Raw genomic sequence first — 23,977 nt, forward strand, 5'->3', positions numbered from 1 at the left:
GGAGGCTCTTGAGAATCCCCTGGACTGCAAGGAGAACAAACCTATCAGTTCTAAAGGAAATCAAGCCTGAGTGCTCACTGGAAGGACAGATCCTGAAGCTGAGGCTCCAGTACTTTGGCCATCTAATGAGAAGAAAAGACTCCCTGGAAAAGACCCTGATGTTGGGAAAGTGTGATGGCAAGAGGAGAAGGGGACGACCGAGGATGAGATGGCTGGACAGTGTCTGCGAAGCAACCAACATGAACCTGACACAACTCCGGGAGGCAGTAGAAGACAGGAGGGCCTGGCGTGCTCTGGTCCATGGGGTCACGAAGAGTCGGACACGACTAAATGACTAAACACACAGTGCCAGTATGTGACCTGCCAAATGGGGAAGTTGGAGGATTGACTCCAAAATAGCAAGCAAATCAATGTACACCCTGCCAGCTGGGGACCTGCTTTTGTAAGGTGCCACAAGGCTGCGTTGTTTTAGTTAAGTGCATCTGCTAGAAAACAGAGGGATCCCCTTTCTTGAGTGCTGATGGCTAAGGGGAAAATGGCTACACCATTTTGCAAATGCAAAGGATGGTGTGTGTGTGTGTGTGTGTGTGTGTGTGTGCTTGTTTTTGCAGGCAAGGTAGACAGTCACTCTCAGAAATCCAGGGTCAGCTTGTCCGTGCGAGCTGGAGTTTCTGTGGGACCTGAAGGGGAAACGTTTGCACACACAGCTTGTAAGAGCCTTCTCTCCTTGTGCCCTGAATCTTTCAAGACTGAGATATTGCAAGAGATCATTATACTTGGCCAAAGGCACTTCTGCAGTAAGGTTAATGCCTTGCTCATTTTTTTTCCTGCAAGTCTCTGCCCAGCCCATGCACACAGGGGCTGACTCCCATTTCCAAGTTGTTGTGAATCCACTCCAGGTTTTAATGTTCACTTTATCCAGGGGGCTGAACCTATTTGGGGATAAGGCCCAGCATCTTGAATAAATGCCTGTAAATTGTAGCTAAAATGTGACATGGATCCGTGGCACCTCTGAAGCTGGAGTCCTGAGCTGCCACTGCATACACATTCCATAACATGATCAACCCCTTTTAACTGGGTCTCATCCATAACATGGGGGTGACTGCTTCTAAAGTTGCTTTTTGGTGTTCCTTTGCATCTTCTTATAAATATTTCTCCTTGAAGGTATGACGCCTTGGGGTGCAAAGTATATTTGCCCCACACGTTGAGGTTTAACTCCTATTGTGCTTCCGGGCCAGGATTTTACTGTGCTTCATTCACAAAATCAGGTGGAGACTCATACATTGAATATATCTACACTGTGCAGTTACAGGATTACGATGTCACTTTCACTGCCACGGCTTTTTTTCCTGGAAAATCTTGGGATTTGTAATTCATTGGGGGATTTAGAATTCTCTGCTAGGAAGGTCTAGTGCTCTCCCCCTGAATGACAGCAGAGAATTTTAAGGGTGTGCTCAGGCGGCGAGAAAGGATCACATCTGGAAAGCGCACTGGAAAAGCCGGCTTTGCCGGGAGAGATCTCCCTTGAAGCAATCCTTCCCTCTGTACAGAAATTGCTCCAGCCGAGTTCCGTAAGAGAGGGGAGAGGAGGGAGATGGGTGCAGTTCTTAAAAAATAAAATCAGCTGTGGGCGTGCACATGCGGATCTGACCCTGGCCACCACTGGGTCCCTCCTCTCTTGACTGCCAGGAAGTTCCAGAGTCTCCCGAGAGGAAGAAAGAGGCAGCCCGCCAACTGGATGCGTGCCAGCTTTGTCACAGAAGCAGCCTGCCTGCATGGCCCGCTTCGCAGGGGAGGGCGTTCCTCCAAGGAGTTAACAGACATGACCTGAGGGTGGCCGTAACAGCCTCAGCCGCTGCCCGTGGGCTCCAGCGTTCAGTCCCCATTCCTGGGGCTCCATGGCTCGTTCTGAGCGGGAGGTTTTTTCCCCCCAGGGAAGGAGACAAAGCCGCACTTGTTGACGTCCAGGGTCGTTGCTGGCTTGGCTTTTCTCCTCCTTTACATGGCCCGGGCGCTAGAAACTGGGCAGGCCTGTGTGTGCCCACTGAAGAGCCATTGTGCGTCCCTTGAATGGGACCACAGAGGGGCAGCGCCTTCAAAGCAGTGGGAGGCTTTGCAGAAAGTCCACGTAGGAAGAAGAGCCGACCAGCAAGGATGGGCGAAAGCCAGCCGTGGCCCGCTCAGGCCTCGCTCAAGGACGGGCTTTGATGGGCTCCCACCACCTGGAACAGCTTCTTCCTGGAGAGGGTCTGGAGAGCCAACCGAGGGTCAACCGCATTGTCACTTTTTAAACCAGGTGGTCGAAGTGGCTCGGAAATGCAGTTGTAGCCCTGAAATGTAAGGGCCCGGAGCAAGACTGTGCAAGACCAAGCATGCCTGGGAAAGCCCCACCTTTGACACGGCAAAAGGGCCTCTGTTATTTCCAGAGTTTCAGAGGAAAACTCACCTGCAGCAGCCTCTGAAATGGAAGCAGCCTGGACGAATTTTGCCCAACCTGAATGCCCAATTTAATTCCAGATGATAAGCGTGCAGGGGCCGCTTTCCAAGGCCAAAAGGGTGGGACTGAAAATATCCCGGTATTTAAACGCAAAGCCCTCATTGGCATGAACGAGGCTTTTAGGAAACTTTAAGGAAGCCCCCAAAAGGTGGTGTCCAGGAAGAAGGGTCACGATTCCCTCAGAAATCCCAGAGGGCCCCCAGGGAGGTGCGCAGGAAACTGGAGCACAGAAAACGGGTCGAAGCCGCCATGCCCGTGTTTCTTTCTTTCCATGGTGCCTTCCTCGGTTGGGACAATATCAATAGAAAAGGAAAATGTGGAACAGCTTTAAAGAAAGATGATGTTTATGCCATGGCCCTTTGGAGCACCGGGAGAGGAAGGGGGATTGCATACGGCACTGGCCATCCTTCAGCGGGGCAAGAACCCCACAGCTCCCGAGGGCTCCACACTGGGCAGGGGGCCCGGAGCTTCTTCCCCGGCTTTCTTCCCCGGCTTCCGTGCCAAAGCATGGAGGTCAAATCTACGCCATGGTGATCTCATCGTTTGGGTGCTGATCCTGGATATCTTCCTGACTAGAGAGTCTCTCTCTCTCTCTCTCTCTCTTTCTCTCTCTCTCCCTTTTTTAATGCCTTTATTAATGGCTGGGGGGTGGGGAAGCCACACGATTGACCCATTAATCGGGGTGGAGCCGGCAGGGACCCCATCCTCCCATCCCAGGGCATCCCCTTGGAAATGCTTTTGTGCAAGAACCAACATCCTCTGGCTCCTTCCTTTGGTTGTCCTCCTACCTCCTGAGGTCAGCAGCATTGCCCCCTCTGGGTCCACCCCCCTCCTCTCTTCCTCCAGCCAGGCGAGGGAAGGGTCCCAGAAAGGAACGTTTGCCTTTGATGGATCGGGTGCGACGACAACCCCTTTTGCTAACATGGAACAGTCAGAATCACCATGTGAAGGGCTGTGCCCTTCTTTCCTACCAAAGAAGAAGAAGAAAGTGTGTGGGTGGGTGTGGGGGGGACGGTTGTATAAACAGAGCAATGCTTGTACCAAGAATTCGATAAGAACCAGTGAGGCACACAGAGCCTATTTATTTATTCCTTCCTATCTCTGTTCCACCCGAGATGCCCAGTGTGCTATATAGTGAGTAGAGTGATGGGCTAGAACTCGGGGAGCCCTGCGTTCGAATTCCGCTCAGCCAGGGAAAACCACTTGGGGGGGGTCTAACCACTCCTTGAATACTGCGCTTCCTCTGAAAGCCGGGTCAGCTGGGACGTTGGCAAGTCTTTGGGTCTGTTGCATCCCAAGTCCAAACCCTTTGGCACCAGGTCCTGGGTTTGAAGCCCCAAGTCCGAGTTCCTATCTATCTATCTATCTATCTATCTATCTATCTATCTATCTATCTATCTATCTATCTATCTATCTATCTATCTATCTATCTATCTATCTATCTATCTATCTATCTATCTATCTAATTTGCACTCCGCCTTTTTCTTCAAAAGGCTCCCAAGGCGGCTTACACCGTCTAGGGTCCGGCCAGCAAGGGCGGCTGGTCTTCGGGACCGGGACGGCGGGGGGGGGGGGAAAGACTCTTTCGGGGGGGGGGCGGTCTCCCTCGGGACTTGTGGGACCCTTTTCGGGGGGGGGGCAGACACCACCTCCCAGGGCCGGGGATGGTGGGAGTTGTAGTCCAGGCTCCCGGCCCGGCTGGGCTCGGACCAGAGGAGGGCACCCGCGGACTCCCTCCCTGGGGGGCTGTGCCAGGCGGAGGCCGCCCTGCCCGGCTTGGCTCGGCCCTCCCCCGCCTCCCGTCCCCTCCCCTCCCCTCCCCGTCCGGGGCTCCGCCTCCTCTCCCCGCGGGCAGCCAATGGGAGGCGGCGGCCGCGCCAGGCTGGAGCGCAGGAGGAGCGGCGGCGGCGGCGGCGGCAGAACCAGCACCAGCAGCAGCAGCAGGGAGAGCCCCGCCGGCCGCCTCCGCCGCCTCCCCGGTCCCCCCCCCGCCTCCTCCCGCAGCAGCAGCAGCAGCAGATCATGCGCTAAGGCGCTCCTTGCGCGGCGCCGGGCCGGGAAGATGAATTACCTGGTGAGTCCGGAGCTGGAGGAGGGAGGGAGGGAAGGTCCGGGGGGGGGTCCCGTCGGGTCGGCGCCCTCCCGTCCACCCCATCCCCCGCCCGGCCGAGCGCCTCCGGGACCGGGGAGCCGGCCAGCGGCCGAGAGCCCCCCCCTCCCCGGCCATGGCCGACGCCGCGCCGGGCGCCTCCCGAGCTCCGAGCCGGGGGACCGGAGGAGGCGGGCCGGGGTGGTGGGGGGGGGAGGAGGAGGAAGAGGGGGGCGGCGAGCGGCCCGGACGGCGCTGGGCGCACGGGGAGAGGAGGGGGGAGAGGGGGGGTCCCCTGGCCTGCTCTTGTCCGGGTGGGAAGGACCCCGGGGGGGGAGAGAGAGAAAAGCTGGGCGCCGCTCCCCCGCCGTCGGGGCCACCCAGGCGTCCAGGACCCCGAGGGGCCCTCTGGCGCCCTTCCCCAGGGCGGGATCGGGCCCGTGGGAGCCCCGGAGGGGCAACAGCAGGGAGGCAGCCTCGCCCCCCCCGTCCCCTCTCTCTCCCTCGCCCGTTGTTGTCTCCCCCCCTTCCCCGAGGGATCTGGGATGGGCCGCCCTCGGACGTGGAAGGAAGGAAGGAAGGGGCGCCGGCGAGAGGGAGCGAGCCGCTCCCCTCCAGCCGGCCTTCCTCGGCCTTCCCTTCCCTTCCTCGCCCGCCCTCTCTCCTCCCCTCCCCTCCCGTCCGATCCTCGGGCCTTTCCTGCCCTCCGGCGCTGCCCGGCGGCTCCGGGATGCGCTTTGGGAGCCTTGGCGGCGGCCGGGGCGGCTGCAGCGGAGCTGCCTGGAAGCGTCTGGGGGTGTGCGTGTGTCCGTCCCCTCGTGGGAAAGGCCCCCCTAAAAACAGACTCCCACGCGGGGCCAGCGCTCCGGTCGGGGACGGGGAAGGGTCCTGCCCTGCTTTCCCTGCGAGAAGGGCTACAGCGCATTCACCCGGGGATCAGGACGGCGGCGGCGGCGGCCGGGTCCTCCGTCGACGCTCTGACGTGGCAGTGCCGAGTTTATTCTCACGTGTGCAGTGCCGGGGGTGGGTGCGCGCGCGTGGAAAACCCGCTCCGCATTCCGCGTGAATCTGGCACCGGTGCACCCCTCGGGGCCAAAAGATGGGGTGGGTCCTGGGTGAGAGGGTGTGTGTGCGTGGGGGGGGGTGCGGGAACCTGGTTTGCAGGGACTTGCACCCGGCCGGCGGCCAGCAGATCTGGAGCTGAATCAGAAGAGCCTTTGGGAAAGGCAAGAATGGGAACTGCCTGTCACGCGGAATGCGGAGCTTCCAAGGTTAAAAAAATGAGGCGCATCCCAGCCAGACGGCTTGGTGGTTTCCATGCACCCTCCTCCTCCCCCCCCCCAATGGTTCTCTCCTCTGTACCTGGCTTTAAATACTAGTTATAACAATTTCATGCATGCCAGGAAATGGAAAACTGTTAGGTGTAAGAGGGAGCACCTTTTGCAGGCAGTGCGCCGTGCGTGGAACAGCCAAGGGCCAAAGGATTGCGGGGCGTGGAAGACGGAGAGATTTATTGCGGTGTGGCTGTTTGTGAGTCACAATCAGCTTCCTTAGAGGCAGGGAGTGAAATGCCCGGGTTCCCCGAAAAGAAGAGCTAACCTGAAAATAAGCCCCCAGATGATTTTTCAGGATCCTCCTAATATAAGCCCTACCCCCAAAAAATAAGCCCTAGTGAATTGAAAACCCCACCTTCTATCCTTGTGCAGCAACTAGAAAAAGAGGACATGACTGTAAAATAGAACATCCCCTGAAAATAAGCCCTAATGTGTCTTTTGGAGCAAAAATTAAGACCTGTCTTATTCTTGGGGAAACATAGCATTTAGCCGGCGGGTTTACAAGTTACTGGATGGCTTCTGTCTTTGTATACAAATATTCGTTGGCTACAGTGTGTATCACATCTACAGCTAGGGAAGGATGGGCTGAAGGTGGCCTTGTCTGCAGCATCCTCGGTGTGAGAGGTGCCATGCCATTGATAGGCACAGAAGTGTTTTTTGCATGCAAGCGCCTGCCTTTTCTTAGCCAGTCCCCAGAATTTACCGTACCTGGGCCAGGGTGTGTGCGTGAGAAATATTTTGCTGTGAAGGGTTATTTCTTCTGCTGAAAAAAGTACGAGTGGAAGGGCATTTTCTTCCCTGTTTGCCCCCATGGCTTGTGCTGGCCCCAGGATCTGTTGTTGTTGTTGACAGGGCTTTGTGTGTGTGTGTGTGTGTGTGTGCACGGGAATCCTTCTGTGGAATCTGGCTTGACCTATTTCCTTGAGTAATCTGTAGTGGATGATTGAGTTGAGGAGCCATAAATAAATATGAAGAGCAGGAAAGCCTTCTGACTCTGGAAAGGATTTACCCAATATTACACCATCCCTTTGATTCCTCTGTGGGAGATTTTCAGGAGGAACTTGGTTGCCGAACCTGGAATGAGGTGAAGTTTGGGAGGTTCAGGTTCTTTTGCCTTGCCCCCCCCCCGATTTTCCTGGGTGCTCTGAGCCAAGCTGAGAGTTGGTGGCCCCATATCGATCCCATGACCTTGCTTCTCTCCAGGGCAGTGGTTCCCAGCTTCAGGTCCCCAGATGTTCTTGGACTACAACTCCCAGAAGCCCTGGCCAGCACAGCGGGTGGTGAAGGCTTCTGGGAGTTGCAGTCTGAGAACACCTGGGTTAACCATGGCTGGGAACCACGGCCCGAGAGCAGGAATGAGCTAAGGGTAGCCTTTTAAAGAATAACGGGGTGCCAAATGCCTTCGGAAAACATCTGGATGGCTGCAGTTGGCTCCTCTCGGTTCCAGGATGGGGGAACTTTAATCCTGTGCTTCGCATTCTTGTTGTTCTGCTTGTGTACTGCTCGAACATCAGAGAGGCCTGTATTACTTTGCCTAGTGAGTAAGGGAGAACGCTTGTTCAAAGGAGCCATGATAATCAGCAGTGCAAATGGCTACTTTTAATGAATCCGGCCCAGAGTCAAGTCCTGGGCGACCGCCCTGCGTAGTAAAACAGCCGAGTCCTTGATGGGCAGCCCTTTAGCCGTGCACTTGTTGACTCAAAACCAAATCCAGTGGAGTTCAGCGATGGGCAGATGCAAGAGAGCAGCCTTGTCGTCTTTCTCTGGACATTTTCTCCTGGGGTGTAAGTCTTACTGTGATCCCCAAGGCCCGCACCCCGGCAGACGTCCTGGGGGGTCGCCGCCTTATAGCCCTGACCCTTGCTTATTTTGTATTTGTTGGGCTTCGGAGCGTCCGGCGGCGGTTGTGCAGTGTTTGCAGAAGGAAAGACCGAAAGGCTGTGATTTGTGCGTTTGAAAGACACTGCCTACGTCAGGCCTTACGGAGACGGCCAGCTGATACAGGGAGGGATTCGGGGAATCAGCGAGACGGGACATGTTTACCTCTTTTTCAGCAGCTGGTTGTTGGCAGTGGCAAGGATTCAAACCCAGGAAACCCGCTGAAGGTTATTTGATCCCTGGAGCCTGTCCAAGGTGGAGGAAGGGGGGGGGAAATATCCTTTTGGAAGGACAGTTCCACACAGCCTGGTCACATGGGTGGGGATTCTGGGCGTTGTAGTTGAAAAATAGGATGTTTTCCCATCTGTGAAGTCTGTGGCTGTTGTCGATAACAGTATGTGGCTAGAGATGGGAGAGCCTGGGGAGGGGGGGGGGGACACATTCTATATGGCTTCAAAATTTCTGGAAACTTTATGTCTCTATATGTGGCTTTTAAATAGGCGGAGGATATCCATAGAGTCTCAAAGCATGGGGATCCATGAAAGCCCTAGATGCTGGCTGGCGCTGGCAGAGAAACTTAGGAGATCTGCCATTGAGGGCCTCCCCAGGGAGGAAGGAAATGTGCGCCGACGTCGGGTGCCCTGTGGGCCAGCGGGGGCCATGCCGGGCGACCCTCGTTTCTGCCTGCGGGACAATCTTTGGAAGCTCAGGGGCTTTTGGTGGCCGATCTCTTTCGCCAGCTGGGGCTTGATCGGTTTCCCCGGCTAGAGCTGGCTGTCCTGAGCTCGCCTCTTACTCTCTTACCGTCTCTCATCAATCGTGGGAGCCCGCTGGGTGATGGAGACCGTCTGACAAGCTTCTGCGAAGAGTCGTCCGCCGAGACCCCTCTTTTTCGGTCTTTGGGGAGCCTGAAGGGGGCTTGGGGACGGGGGGGGGACAGAAACCACCGGTGACCTTTCTTTCTTCTGATTGTTGTTATCACGCTGCTCTCAGGCAATTGGTAGGATTCTCTGCTGGGTTCCCCGGATGGCGAGAGGGTGTCAGGGGCCGCCCTATTCCTGTTTATTCTTTTTTTTTAGCCCTCCCTGGTCCTTGTGCCAGCCCAAGAGGAAAGGATCCGGTACTTTTTGTTTTTCGTTTTTTTTTTTTAGACTTTCCAACTTTACAAAGCGAAGATCTTTGTTTCAAGGTCTGCGAGGTTTTTTTTTTCTCCCCGGTTTGGCTTGGACGTTAATTTCCTGCCTGGAAGCCGGCCTCAGGAAAAGGGAGCAAACATTCTCCTGGTTTCCAGTTTAACTTGACAGGGTCTAAGGAAGCCTGGAACGGGGTAAGAACACGTCTCTGCCCTCTCTGTGCTGGTTTGGGCCAGGGCGTCTTACAAGGGTGCAGTTCCCTACTGACCCCAGTCCTCTAATAGGCCTCTGATGTCACGGAAGAAAGCCTGATACGGCTTCTCACCGGGAATTCCCCCTTCTGATTAAGTCCAGACCGCCCCATTTCCATGCTGTGCACCGCTTACTGCTTTCAATCAGGTTTTTTTTTGGCATGCAAAGTATAGGATAACCTTGATTATTTTCCTGACCAGTGGCCTGGGGGAGGCAAGACTCTGTGGCTCTGCCTCTCTTCTTCCCAGGTAGAGAATCACATAAGAATCCTAGAATCGCGGTGTTGAAGGGGGTTCTGAGGATCACTAGGTCTTGACTCCAGGCAGAAATCTGCAGCCTGTCATGCAACCTCTGGTTATGAGCCTCTGATGATGGAGAACCCAGCACCTTTCCAGGGAGCCTGTTCTACTCTTCCGCAGCTCCTCCTGCCATGTGGAAGTTCTTCTAAAGGCAAAAACGTGGGAACACTTAATACTGTACCATGGTGTCTTAGAACCAGGTGTCATCTCACGATCCTTCTAAGCCAGTCCCTTCTTCTGATGCACAACATCTCCAGCTAAAGCAAGCCTGACAGACGGCCGTCCCGCCTCTGTTTCATCATCTCCCAAGGAAGGGCAACTTGCCCCATTCCGGGGTTGCCCGTTTTGCCGGAAAACACATGCTTACCATCAAGGAGTTCTTAACGCTTTGTTAGGATTGTCTTTCTTTTAATGGGAATCTGATCGAACCTCCTGGAAAACGATCTTCTCTAAAATCGAGGAGCAAGCCTGCGACAGTCGCCCAAATTATTCGAAGGAATGTCAACGTACGAGAGGAACTTGCCCATGTTTTAAGATCATCTGCGGAAATTCCTGCCCATGGCTGCACCACCAATGTCAGAAAGGCTGGAGGTTCATAGAGGGCATCTGGTGAGTTTTCTCTCTTGCTGGGCGCCAAGTGGGGACTGGCACAGCCCTTATTTCTGCACCGAAGAAGCGTTTCACCAGACGGTTCAGGGCTCATGAAGATCTTAGCTCGGTTTCCAGTCTTCTCAGTAAATATGCATTGTTAGGTGGCTTTAAAATGTTTGTCTTAAGGCAGGTTTATTCACTAGATCCCGCCTGAGATCTGGTGATAATACGATGAGGTAGAAGTACCCCAATAAATAAATAATGCCAAGCTGAAGTTTTTTGTGAGGATGAAAACAGAAAGACAGCTGTAAGATTAACAGAAAATGAGTTTTGTTTCCTGGCCAGCCAAAAAAGTGGGGAGAGAAATAAAGGGCTGGCAGGAGGAGGCTACAACGTGGGAATTATCAGAAGTCTGTTTTCCTGGCATGGTGTTGTTTGCCAGGGGCATTGGACGTTCTTGCCATCCCTGGGGAGACCACCAGCTTGTAGATGGGAGTGAGTAGAGTTTTAGTGACCCTATAATAAAAGAGGACAAGGCTGTGGGGAAGGGATGTGAGCCGAGGTGCAGGCCGGTCATGCCGGGCTGTTCCCCGTGGCTCGTATTTTTACAGGAAGCTTATCTCTGTCATTGAGGAAGTAGTTTGTGAGAGATGTGACTCTAAAGGCTTTTATAAGGTATGGGGTTGAATTTATAGTAGGGGGCATCTATCCCACCACCGGGAGTAATCTCTGGAATATTGCGGGGACTGGGCAGATGTGCCTCTGAGCAAGTGCAGAGTACATTTCTCTCTCTCTTTCTCTCGCACACACACGCACACATATCTCTTGAGTGCATAGCATCTGACATGTGTCAGAAAGCTTCTCCTTGCTAAGGGCTTCTGGTGTTTTCCAACCGCTTGGAGGTTCAGCCTCTCTCAGTTTCTCTTGGTCTCGATGGAATAAAATGCAGAGAAGGCAGCGCCTGGCCAGCTGTGCCCTCACTCCCCCCCCCACACACACTTCTGCAGTCGGGGTTTTCATTTGCCATTGGCTATGCCTGCCCCTTCCGGTGGCACCAGCAGCAGGCAGAGCCCCGGTGAGTAATGGGCTGGGCAGAGCCTGTGTGTGCCTGCCTGTCCAGTCGCTGCAGAGCAGTCTGTGTTAATCATTCACCAGAAGTCAATAATAAAAGTACTTCTGCCCTCTGTGTGTCTGTGAAAGAGAGAGAGAGAGAATCCCATCCTCTGGGCACAACAAAACTGGGCATCGTGTCTGTGTGTTCTCCTTTTTTCTTTCTTTTTGGTTAAACGTGGGTGCCATTAGTGCTAAATAGAAATGCCTTCTGTGCATGCTCCTGGGACATGTGAGTGCTTTGCAATGTCACGTCTGCTAGGATCAGGCCAGGCGTGAGAAACCACCCATCCTCACCCCACGCTTTGACGTCCTTCAGCCGGACTGCTTGCATGCAAACCTTTTCCAGCAGCCCCCACTGGCTGCAGGATTCTGGGAAATGTAGTTTCAACAACGAACATTTTGTTTGATAGGGTTGTTTGACTCTGGGAAGGGCAGCTTCCTTTCTAGCCTGGGACGATGGCCCCACATTTGTTCGAGGGCCTGCGTTTTTCTTGACGAGGGGCGCACAGAACAGGATGAGCATGAAAAATGGCCCCAAGCAGCCCTTGAACATGATGAAAAAAGCAGATGCAGCTTATAATGATAATCTTAGAATGGCAGAGCCGGAAGGGACCCTCTGGATTATGGAATCCTGCCTTAATGGTGACTCTTAGTGCAACGCAGAGGAGAGGCTCCCAGCCAAAGCGCACAAGGCTGGGCCCCAACAGTTGCGTTCGTAAAACCATGGTTTCCATGTGCCACTCAGTAGAGGCCTTGTGGGAGGAAGATGCCGCCCTTGCAGCACCATCGGAAACCCTTAATTCTCTAGGGTGCTTCTCTTCGGCGCTGCGGGCCCTTGGCAGAGAGGAAGCTTTCTTCTCTTGCAAACTCACCATTTTAACCTGCTTCAGCCTGGGCAAGAAAAATAAAATAAAATAAAATTAAAAACCACAAACTCAGGGCATCTCGAAAGCCAAGACGTTTTGTTTTCTCCTCCTTCCTAGACTGCCATCCATCTCCTCAGAGAGAACTCCTGTCGGGCCAGTCTTTCGCGGTCTCGGGAATTTCCTTGCGTTGTACAGGCGCAAAGCTGCGGTCCTCTGTCTGTTGTCCGTGAGATTTCAGTGTTTCTCAGAAGAAGGCTCCCAGGGTGCGCTGGGGAGTGAAATTTTGTGGCTTCGCTGGATGCCTCCTTGGGTTTTGACAGCCACCCCTTGGGAGAGAGGGCGGTGTTCGCTAAGAATCTCTCCCCAGCAAAGATGTATTCCCATGAGTTATGGACACCCCCCGCCCCAGTTCCTGTTGAGCCCAGTTGAGCTGCCAGAATCAAGTATGTCCTGAAACACAGCATGCAAGTTTGCAGACATCTCCTTTAAACCTACGCCGAACTTCCTGGCTCTTCGTGGACTGGTTGAGGCTGCAACTCTTAGGTTTGTTCCACCGCACTGAAGTGTGTCATGAAAAACCACAACAAAGCCCTGGGTGACACAGGAAGGGCCTCTCAGACATCCTTCTCTCTTGACGGTCGGCCACCCTTCCCCATTTCGGCACAGGATGAGTGCAGGCGTGCTGCCTCGGGCGGTATTCCTGGACTGGTGGAATGAGCGGGGAGGAGGAAGGGCTTCTGAGGTTGTGTTCAGGCGGGCCGTTGAGCGCGAGCCGGCTGCCTTTGCAGAACACGTGGGAGAGGGCTTTTCACGTTCTTCCTGGAGGACCGAGGGCCTAGACTTGATGGCCCTTTGGCGGTCGTCTCCCCACAGGCTGTTCCGTCTGGGGGACGAGAGGCACTGTAGTCTAGCACGTCTGGAGGGCACCAGACTAAGCAGGGCTGAACTAGAAGACCTCAAGAGTTCCTTGCTCGATTGTAAGGATCCTCTTGTCAGGCCTTTTCACACACTGTGATGTGTTGCTTGGGAGGAGAAGCAAGGGTCGCCCTAGGAGGAGACACAACTAACGTCCCCAAGCCGGTCTGCCTAACAACAACAACATGCAAAAATATAACTTGCCAGCCTCTAAAAACCCATGGGAACATCAGGTAGAAAAGGTGTCAGAAAATGAGAAAGTACGGGATAAGTATTGTGAGCAATGATTTGTTTTAAATTCCAACAAATCTCTTGAGTTTCAAAGCCTTTCTGCCCTTGCGTGCCTGGCCTTCCGGATTGCTCTCTCCTTGCTTCTGGCTCCTTAAAAACCACCCCAGTCCAACAGGCTCCCTCCTCCTTTCCTGACGTCATCGGTTCAGGCGGCTGATTCCGACACATCCAGCCCTTGGCAGGAAAGAGCGGAGCCCGCTTTGCAGCCACTGGGTTCCTTGCATGCTCGCCCTGCCAGGTGTCAGAAATAGTGACCCAGTTTAAATGTGATGCCCAGCGTCGGCTTGACCTCTTGTGCCTTTGTCTGGGAAGACGGGTGACCGGGAGAGAAGGCTGCAGGACACGGCTGTCCTCTCCATCATGGGCTGCAGCCACTGAGAGGTGCATCGGCCTCTCTCCTGAGGGAATTGAGAAGAGAGAGGTCACTGCGGCTTTTTGGCTAGCACACGGTGCGCAGCGATGCGCCCTCGTTCCCATGCTCACATACAGCGCTTCCGTGACCATGCCGCTTGCACCTGCTCATTTTCCCAGCCTTTCACCTGATTTTAGTTTGCTGTGCTGTGCCAACTCAGAGAAGGGAGAGAATGCAAAACGATGCCAGCTTATTTTCTAGGTCACGGCGACGGATCCGGCTGGGGAGGGAGCAAGTGTTCCCCGTCAGGCTGTGTTTCCTGCCGTCGGCGTCTTGCGCCCCGGTCCAGATCTGAAAGGTTTGGACGTTCACGCCACCCGTGTGTGGCGCAGAGCCGTTCTTGTGACACGAGCTTCAGGGCAGAAGAGAATGTGGAGGCTGCTTTCTGGCTCAAGGGAAGACATTCTTTCCCTCTGTTCTAACCGTTGGGCTGGATTTGTGCGTCTAGGGTCAAAACAGAGAGCTTTGGTCTTGTCGGAAATTCAGCACACCTGCGTTTGGCGAAGCGTCTTTTGGGGCAGTTTGTGAAATCTTGCCCAAAGCTTCTTCATGGATGGTCTCTGGATTCTGAGGAAGTTCATAAAGGGACTTTGAGGAGTCTATGGTCTGGGAGCAAAAAGGAAAACAAGGGGGGGGGATCCAAAGAAAAAGTACTTCCCCCCCCCTCATTTCTTTCCTTTTTTAGATTTGGTGACTCAAAACAAGTTCACCACTGTAGGCCTTAGTTTGATACAGTACTGTACGTATTATAAAAGTACTGTATTTCAGGATTCTGGCCACCAAGTGTAGCTAGCCTGGGAAGAACCCCAAGCAGGACACATTTTATCTGCCACCTTACTGGAAAGCTCACAAGGATGACCGGACCTTGGAACCGTTACTTGAATGGACGGCCACTCCCAGGACCCCAAGCCGCCCCGTGTTGACTGGGGATGCTGGGCGGTGCAGTCCAAAGAGAGAGAGAGCATTTCCAAGGACTGAGAATGATCTTCTGTTTAATCTCCAATGGCACTGGAGAACATTTTGAAAAGACAAACTGAGCCATCGTTTAATAAAAAAAAAACCCGAAACGGAGGAGCATGGGGAAACTGACAAGTGGCGGCCTGCAGGCACGGCTGAGAAACTGACAAGGAGAGTTCCTATTCTCCGAGCCATGTTTTAATGATTTGTTGATTTTAATAAACGAGCCTTTCCAAGACGGGGTGCGTGAGCCACAGCTCCAGGCCACGAGCGTGTCCGCAAAGCCATCCGGGCCACCCTCCCGGAGCAAAGCATAGAAGCCAATTTAGACAATTAGCGGTGCTTTTGGTGGCTAACGTACAATTTTCCGCCACTCTGGAGCCGATGCTGCTGTGGTCGGACCACATGCCGGAAACTGGGCCGTTTTCAGGCGCACACAATGTAGAGCATTGTGCAGGCGGAGGGGGGGGGTTGTGTGCGTGGTACAGGCAACTTTGCTACTTTTTGTAGGAGAATATTTGGACTGACTTGCTCGGTTTCTGCCAGGATTCCCATCTTGGCCAAGGTGCGTCCCCAAGAATATAGAGGGAGAGGTTTATTTTAGCTTCGGCTGCGCAGAGGAAGAGCTTGATTTGCAAAGAGTATTTACTAGAATAAATAAAGGACTAGCTGGATAGCTCAGCGCTTTAGGTATCTGGCACCATAGCCAGAGGTTGGGAGTTCAGTCTTTGGGTGACACTGCTAATTTTAAAATATTGGCAAAAAAACCCTGTGGGAAGCAGCCGTTTCTAAGTCCTGGTAAACTAGGAGCAATGTGTACCTTTATGGGTGGCGTATCCGTATGTATGTGTTCACATTTGGGTTGGGGTGACCTTTCCGTGAGATGACGCAGGAGCCGTCGCAGCCACAACGCCCTCCTCCGACAGGATCTGCGAATGGGATTCATGGGGCGCCGCCACAAAAGTAGGCGGATATGTGCAAAATTTGCATTTCTTGATAGGATATTTTTTAATTTTTCGCACCTGGTGGTTTGGTTACAGATAACGCTGCATAATAGATATAAAATAATAAGTTGTTGTTTTTAAAGAGAGGAGATCCAAGGAGGTCTGAATAATGAAGGAAGGAGGTGGGTGGAGCAGGAATCCTTGGGGACACTAGAGAGGGTTTTGAATGTATAATAAACAAATAAATGTTCATGGAGCAAAACAGGGCTTCGGAGGGGAGCAAAAAGCCCCGTGGTACAGGCTTGCCTGGTTTACAGCCATTGTTTTACATCCCATAATATATGCCTGTCCTGTTAGTGAGCCACTACAGGGTCCCCTTTGGCCTCAGGAGTTGCTGCAGGTGGAAAAAGTTACTTTTTTAGACTACTGCAGTAAAAAAAATGTCTGGCTCCATAAACAGTTTTACTTAATGGCAACCTTTGCAGAGGGTTGTGCGTGTCTCAAGGTGCAACCAGCGCAACAGCCTCAGCGGATCGATACTGATGTGTGCTAAATGGGTGTGATCAACACTTCCAGAGAAGCAGCCGTGGATTGATTTAAAATATTCTTCACCTTGCTTTTCTCCTTAAAAAGGACCCAAGGGGGTTTACGTCATGAAAGGACAACACTGGAAGCTGAACACAGCAAGGATACAAACACAGTACTAAAAAGGATCAAACCAACACCGCTCGAGGAAACAGTAAACCATGGTATCTTTCTGCAGAAGCAACGCTGAGCAGACGCTCCAAAAAAGAACCCGCTCTGAAGTCTGTTTGTCTCAAAGGTGTCACCCTACTTTCTGGTTTGGGTTTTGTGCTACCGTTGATCTTAGTTGCTTTTCGTGCAACAGAGCACAGGTCAGTGACAGCTGCCTCTCCGAAATCATAACGACTAAGTATTATTTTGAGCCTACAGCATGCCCAATCCTCCCATGTGCTGAACAGAACACTTCAGGAGTTGCAATTTTTAAAAGAAATAAAATCCCCTTTTTTGGCATTTCTGAGCTCGATGGCCTGTTTTCCCCACCCCCCCTCCTGGGGATCCGGATCGGTGGGGTTTTGATCAACCAGGAGGCCGTCGGGCCTTTTCATCCCTTTTGAGGCCCCCCGAAAGACGAGGGATTGCAGAAGGGCAGGTATTTTTTTTTTAAATCACCTCTTTGTCCCTTTCCCTTTGTCCCCCACGCTTGGCTCTTGCTGGGACGGGGCCATCCGGTGCTGCCTGCCATGAGTGAGGAGGGCAGACAAAGCGAGCTGTTTTCCGGTGGGGGCCTCCAAGAGACAGCAGGACGGCCCCAAAGCTGAATAACCACCGCTGTGTCCCAGCTTGCTGAGGCATTTGTGGGCGGTTGGACAGGGGTTGCGATGCCTTGAGAGCCGAGACAGCTTTGCTTTACCTTGGCTCGCTTTTTTCTCCTTCTGTTTCCCAGGATGTGTGAGTAAAGCTTCTTTGTTGTGTTTTCTAAAGTCACCCCTCAACAGGCTTGTTGTGTTTTGTGCAGGGCACGGAAAGCAAGAACTTCCTGCCCTTTGGCCGGCCTTCTGTGTAAGAGTCCCCAGACTGGGAATGTTTCCAGGGAAGTTTTCTCCCAACCTTCCCGGGAGATGCTGAGGAGGGCTCCTCCGGGCACCTCCTGAATACAAACCTACCAGCCCTGCATTGTAGATGGTGAAACCTCCCCAGAAGCTGGAAATCTTGGCTGATAACTCGGTGCATCTTCTGGCGCTCTACCGACAAACTCTGAGCTGTCCTGTGTCCCCTTTTGCGAATTTTTGCATTTCTGCCATTTTCCTGCAGAATGTCTGGGCTCTGAGACAGACAAGGGGGTGGTCTGGATGGAGGGATGGACGTCAGAAAAAGGATTCTCTGGAGCTTCAAAGGGTGGAAAGCGTGGCCCATCTTACATCTTTCCTTCCTTTCTCATTCCGAAGAGTCCTACCGGTTGGGAAGGGGCCAAGGTATTGTTGCGACGGACGACTCCACAAGCCACGCAGATCGTGTCTTGAACCCAGTATGAGGGTGGGAAGGAACTCTTCTTGCTTCAAGCTCATCTTTGCTGAACTTCCATCTTGGGCTAGAGTTCGTCAACTCAATCCTGGCTCTCAGTCCTGGTTCAGGAGGCTGATGGCTAGGAAAGTCAGAACTCGTGATCCGAGCTTTGTGTCAACGTTAGCGATAATTTAATCTCTGGTGTGCAGAAGCGGGTGGTGCGGGGAATAACAGCAGGTGAGGTTTGAGTAGCCTGTGGCTGAGTCGGCCAGGGGTCAGGGTGGAAACGCCCTGGGAACTCTGCGTGGTCAGGTAGCTTGATGGTCGTCCTCTGCTGAGAAGGCATTTCTGCTGGAGATGATGATGCTTCTCCTCCTGTGCAAGACTTCTCTGGGGAAAGGGGTTGATTTGAGGGAGAAGTGGACGAAGGGCAGATTCGTCCTTCCTTCCAGGCCTTGCCAAAACTGGACTCGGGCCCGTGTGCGGGCGTGAGTCTGGAGGAACCCTCAGTGGCCAAAGGGCAGTGTGAGAGCATCGTTTGTGGAAGGCAGGTGGGTAGGGGAGCAATCCTTCCCCGCCGCCTTTTCGCCCCTGTCCCAGGGAGGTGCTTCTTTGCAGAGGAGAAGCGGCGTCAAGACTTTCGAAAGACCGCGGTGGAGGCCAGAGGGGTGGTGCTGATCTTACGAAAGAGCTGAGCTCTCGGATGGCAATCAGCAAGTGCTGATGTGCTGCCTCGTCTTCAGGGCTACAACATCCTGGAAACTGACGAAAGCACCCCAGAGCCAGTTCATGCGCTTGTTTGAGGGTTGCGCATTTCCTTTGTCATGACCGAGGCAGTATCCAAGGTGGAAACACAGCACAATTCTCCGTGGAGGGGACAGGTTAAAGGCAAAGACCGGTTGCAAGCTGGCCTGGGGGCAGACCCCATAAAAATAATTCTCACAGTTGCTGTTTGTTGGGCTGGAAAGCATTTTGTGTATTTCAGTTTTCTGCCACCTTTTGCTGGTGAGAGCATTTTCTGGAGAGAGCCTGCTTTGGCTGTGCCAATTTCACAAGCATCGTCTACAGAGTTGGGGTCAATGTTTTTGATTCGCCAGCTGGTTGAGGATGCCACACCCCCAGAAGGTGTGGCCTAAAGATAAGAGGTAGAGTTTAGTAGATTTTAAACCGTCCGCCCCATGCCTCCCTGGAGCCTCGCTCTCACTTGCTCATGGAAATCAGTGATGGGGTTGTACGTTGTGTAAGCCGGGGCATATTAGATCAGCCCGCGTTGGTGGTATTTGTCTAACCTGTTCCGTTTAGCTAATTATTAAGCTCATCTTGGTGTAGAATGTACAGAATTCAGAACATGGTCACCCACAGTGCCCATTTGTAAGAATTGCTACGGAAAGCATCTTTGTTGGTCTGTTGGAGTGAGGAGTGGAAGCTTAAACATGACATACATGTTTAGGGATTTTCATCAAAAAATTCATTCTCCCCTCCGTCTCCTTCTCCCAAGGCTCAACCTGCCCAGTTCTTTTTGTCTTTCCTCCTCCTCCTCCTAGGGCTTGGTTTCCTGCCCCCTTAATCATCCTTCTTGCCCTCCTCCGAACTTGCTCCAGTTTGTTGGCATCCTTCTTAAACGGTGGTGTCCAGGTCCGGAAACGGGTCTCTAAATAGGACCTGAGATTTCCCTCTGGTGCCAAAGGGGCTTTTGGCCCAGCGAGACTCCCCTTCTCTAGAGAAGACAGGGCATTTTCCTTTCCAGGCCTTGCAGAAGGGGAAGCAGATTCTCCCCTGTGTGTTGTCCAAATGGTGAATGAAAATGTTGATCCACCGCTCTGCAGACGCTTCTGGGCCTCTCCGTCTTCTAGCTGGAGGCTTCCCCGGGCGCCCGCTCGAACATGGCACGCTTCTGCTGCATCTCTCTTTTCCTTGACAAAACTAACTTGCATGCTGGCTGTCTCTGGGAGGAGGAGCCTCCCCTCCCTCCCCAGATGTCAGTATATGTCCTTTTGCTGGAAGGTTCCTTTGAGATGTTGATCCAACAGGAAAGGCGAATCCTGTTTCAAGGGGTTTCCGTGTATGTGACTCAGTCTTGGTTCAGAGCAAACCGCCCTGCTCTCCAGAGCAAGGCATTGCATGAGCAAGGCGCGTTATGTTGTAATAACCGCCCCCTTGTCTGAGAAAGCGGGTCACGCCAGCGTTTGTTTGCTTGTTTTTTAAGCTGGGTTAATCATGCATTCTTACGGCTGGAGGGGAGCAGAGTTTGCCCTATCTCCAGAATCAGCCTTGGGGCAGCTGAGTAAGAGGGCAATTACGATTCTACAGTTCAGTTTTTGCACTGCCTTTCTCCATCTTTTGTGTTCTGCCGTGGGGGAGGTTGGCTAGGCTTGTTTCAAAATCCGTTTTACTCCAAGCTTTGCCACCGATACATGTATAAGGAGCTGTTGCCTCTGACAATCCTGGCTCAGAAAGTCGGATCCCGTGGATTCAGGTAGCCAGCTCGTAGTGGACTCAAACGTTTATCTTTCTGAGGTCATTCAGCTGTTCCTTGCTCAGTTATGTTGTAAACTGCCCAGAGAGCACTTTAGCAGTACAAAGCGGTGTATAAGTAAAAACAACAATAACAACAGTAGGATTCTTGGAATCATAGAATCATGGAGCTGGAAAAGGGGCCTGTAAGGCTATTGAGTCCAACCCACAGAGAAGGGTGACGTGGGGAGGGCTGTTAAAAAAGCAAAGGTTATGTATGAGCATCTAGGCTTTAACTCATGGGTATTCTTCTAGTGCAGAGATGACAGCTTGCTGTTGGGTGCGGAAAAGACTGCGGGTTGAATCCCAGGCATATCTAGTTAAACAGGCATGTTATTTGTTCCAAAAGAGAATAGATTTTATTTGTGATATGTCCTCCCCCTGCTCCAGATTTCCCAAAACTTTCAGTTCTTTCTCTAAAAAATAAAAATTGAAATATTGGCATGGAGAAAAATTGGAAGGAATCCCCCCCCCCCCGCTGCCGTTGAATTTTTCTGTTGTTTTCCCTCCATCTTCCACATCCCTAGTCTGTCTGCCCATCATCCATACTGTCTCTGCTATGAGGCTAGCAGTAGGAAGACGGTGGTGTGAGATCAGCCACAGGTTTGCCAGAGTTAGCTTTGAGGACTGCGGGTGTTTGCAAGGAAGCTGGTCCTGATGGAGCGGGATCTTGATTTGGCCAGATCCTCACCACCACCCCAGCCGTTGTTGCTAACTCTAGCAGCCTTTCTTTGCCCTCGCTCACGCCATCTGCTCCCTCTAGCCTCCCCCCCCCCGACCCCCCTGCAGGCGACAGATCTGTCCCATCTGAGATGCTGATCTGAGATTTGTCTTCTCCTCCTTTCCCTTGGGTGGGGTACAGATTCTGTTGCACTCAAGATTTGCTACGAGGGATTTCAGTTCTACGAAGAGGCCTCTTCTGGTGCAGTTTGGGCAGGCTGGGAAAATATGTCAGAGTCCTGAAAGCCAGGATCAGATTTAAGGGGTAGTAATGCCATCAACTGAATTCTGACTTATAATGGCCCCTTTCAGGGTTTTCCAGGTAGAGAAGACTCAGAAGTGTTTTTTTCCCCATTTCCTTCTTCTGGGGCAAACCTGGGGCTGTGTGCAGCTTGCCCAAGGCCACCTAGGCTGGCTGTTCTCCCAGGAGGCACAGGAATGGGGGAATTGAACTCCCAACCCTTAGTTTCACAGCCAGAGACCTAAACCACTAAGCTCTCCATCCAGCTGGATCAAATTTAGAGGATCTAAATTTAGAGAAGGGGGGATGGTGTGAGAAAAAAATGTAATTCAGGCCAGAACTCTTTCAAACATTTGCCAAAAAAAACACATTCCGGTCAGTTTGGTGGTCAAGAGGGGAGGAGAGAAGAGTGTGTGTGTGTGTTTCCAAACAAGAACCCGGAGTCACCTTTTCTGTATCTCTGCCACAGGCAGGTATGAGACGGAAAGCGAAGGGCATGTCCAGGCAATCAAAAGAATGTTCCGGTAGAAATATGCCGGAAGTCACCAAGTCTAGTGATCTTATCCATGTGCCAAGAAGGTCAGCTGAACATCTGTCTTACCTAGGAGCTTTTAAAAGTCTAAATAGAAAAAACAAACGGGGATGATACCTTTGTTAGACCAGTAAAATTGAAGAATGGAGTTAGAAGACACTGGGAAGTTCCTTTTTTTTTTCTTTAGACTTTTCTGTTAGTCCAAGTGGGTTTTATTATCGTACAAAGTACAAACAGAGTAGTCACTGGGTATATATCTTTTGCATAAATTGTATACTGGTGAATACTTTTTCGAAACCTTTATTGAAACCAAACAAGAAGGCAAAGTTTTGTGGCACCTTTAATAGATTGATTTGTTTCAGGGCGAGCAGTTTCCGTGCGGGGCAACAGACTAGCTTCTGTGGAATGCAACTCATTTCTTCAGACAAAATTCCCGGTTTCTGAGGAACTGAGTTGGAATCCACGAAAGCTCACACTGAAATCAAGGCTTCTGTTTCCGTTTCTGTTGTTATGCCTTTTGAAAGAGGTGGGCATGGCTACCTTTGGGAAATTCAGCCTTTTATTGTCGAGAAATTAAGTTATCGGACACAACTTCTGTCGCTGTTGCTTCTATGACCTTAAAGGCTTCAGGGTAGCTGAGTTAAGTGTTTGCCATGTACTCTTGCCCATGGGTCAAGCTGCTAAGGTTTTTTGGGGGGTGGTGGCTAGGAATTGGTGTGTGTGTGTGTGTGTGTGTGTGAGAGAGAGAGAGAGAGAGAGATGTATGCACCATGCCTTTTAAGACCTGGTTTTGAAGGCTGGCTGGAAATACCTTTTTAACTTCTTTTTCCTGAAGCCTCTCCTTCTGCCCTGGCCGTAAGTCATAAACAAAATACCCTCGATGGAGAAAATACACCCGGGCATCCCCTGGGAGGAAACACAGGACAGGATGTATGAGCGGATACAGAGCAAGAAGCCACGTTCAGCGTCAGGCAGTGTTCGCAAACGAAGCTGTTTGCTCTGGGATCTGTGGCCTCGTTCTCACAAAAGAATCGAGGGCAGTTTTCCTTAAAACAGGCTCGTCTTTTGATGAACATTTCCCTCAGTCCCAGAGCAAAACCTTGCTTTCACCATTGAGGACATATTAGGGGGGTACCCACGAGCATGTGGCCCGTAGAGGTGAGAAAGCTTTAAGCCACCTTCATTTTTGAGACTGGATCTACACCATGCCCTTATAACTGCATGATCCCACGTCCAGTGCCTTGGCTGCATTCTACAGAAACATGGGGCTTGTAGTCTGGGAAGAGACTCATTTGAAGTTGTTCACCCAGCTGCCCATCCGAGAATTCGCATCGTGGCAGCGAATGTCGTGGAGCGAGACTCAAATGCCCCCAAAGTGGGTTGATGTACCGACCCTACATGGGCAGAGTTTGGTGTGGATGATGTTAAGTCATCAGGGGCTAGGAAGGCAGCCTCGGGTTGTTCCACGCTTTTCGCCCTGCTGTGGGAGATCAGAAATTTGAGCATCAGGAAGTGAGCGCTTGGATTCCAGCCTGTCCTAGCGCCCGGGTGAGACACAAAGGGAATTCTCCAGATGAGTCACAGCTTTGGCATTTCCTGCTTGGAAATGCTGCTTTGAGGGGGGGGGGGGGGTTGGTTAGACCTTGGTGTGAGCCAGAAGGAGGGGTCCTCTCCTCGTCCGTAGACCCCTTTCGACCGACCGAGGGATGCCGGGGATGAGATCAGCTTTCCTGCCCTCCGAAGGCTGCCCTAACTGGAACAAGGTGGGGGGAGACCAGCTAATAAATGGTACCGCTTGTTACTTTGTGTGGGGAAAAGGAAGGTGGCACGCGCGGGGGGGGGGAATGAATGGGACGGGTGCGCAGGGGTGTCTGTGTGTGAAACAACGTGGAATTTTGTGTTGAGCTGGGGTCTTCAGGATTAAGGGTGCAGTCCTGTGCCTTCCCATCCTACACACCTCAGTCTCGTTGAGTGGGGCTTACCTCCAAGTAGCTGCGCATGGGATTATGCACCGGAATGTCTTCAATCGGTCTCCTAAGCAGGAAGGGCTTGTGGCCACACACCTGTTCTCCATTTTTTAATTTTTTAAAACCTTTATTCCCCCCACCCTTTTTTTTAAAAAAAATTAAATTATTTCTTTAGGAAAACTAGCTTTTGTTGGGCTTGAGTGCTGGTCAACCCTTATTTCTAGGATACAGTGCAAGTGGTTGTTTAAAATCAGGATTGGGGTGTTTTCTCTAAAACGGTTGGCTTTTATTCCCCCGCTCAGAGCCCACCAGGACCCGAAAAGTGTTGTCTCTGTTCCAGCCAAGCAACCGGGCCCTTTTCTCAGCGACCCCATTCCGTTCTCTCCAATTCTATGGCACAGCCG

At 52.3% G+C, this 23,977-nt stretch overlaps 1 protein-coding gene across 4 annotated transcripts in view; it reads left to right on the forward strand.

Moving 5' to 3' along the window:
• Positions 1-4,340: 4,340 nt before the first annotated feature.
• The window catches only part of BCAR1 (BCAR1 scaffold protein, Cas family member), a 31,535-nt gene continuing 11,898 nt past the window's right edge, over positions 4,341-23,977 (forward strand). The window contains exon 1 of one of the 4 annotated variants that reach the window (XM_072980952.2): positions 4,341-4,571. In XM_072980952.2, coding sequence (XP_072837053.2) covers positions 4,356-4,571 — 216 coding nt within the window. In that variant the 5' untranslated portion in view covers positions 4,341-4,355. Of the gene's footprint in view, positions 4,572-8,784; positions 10,092-22,998; positions 23,395-23,977 lie in introns of those variants that run through there. The other 3 variants (XM_020797916.3, XM_020797915.3, XM_020797917.3) reach the window with 3 other exon arrangements.

This window comes from Pogona vitticeps, chromosome 10 (genome assembly GCF_051106095.1).
Source record: "Pogona vitticeps strain Pit_001003342236 chromosome 10, PviZW2.1, whole genome shotgun sequence".
NCBI lineage: Eukaryota > Metazoa > Chordata > Lepidosauria > Squamata > Agamidae > Pogona > Pogona vitticeps.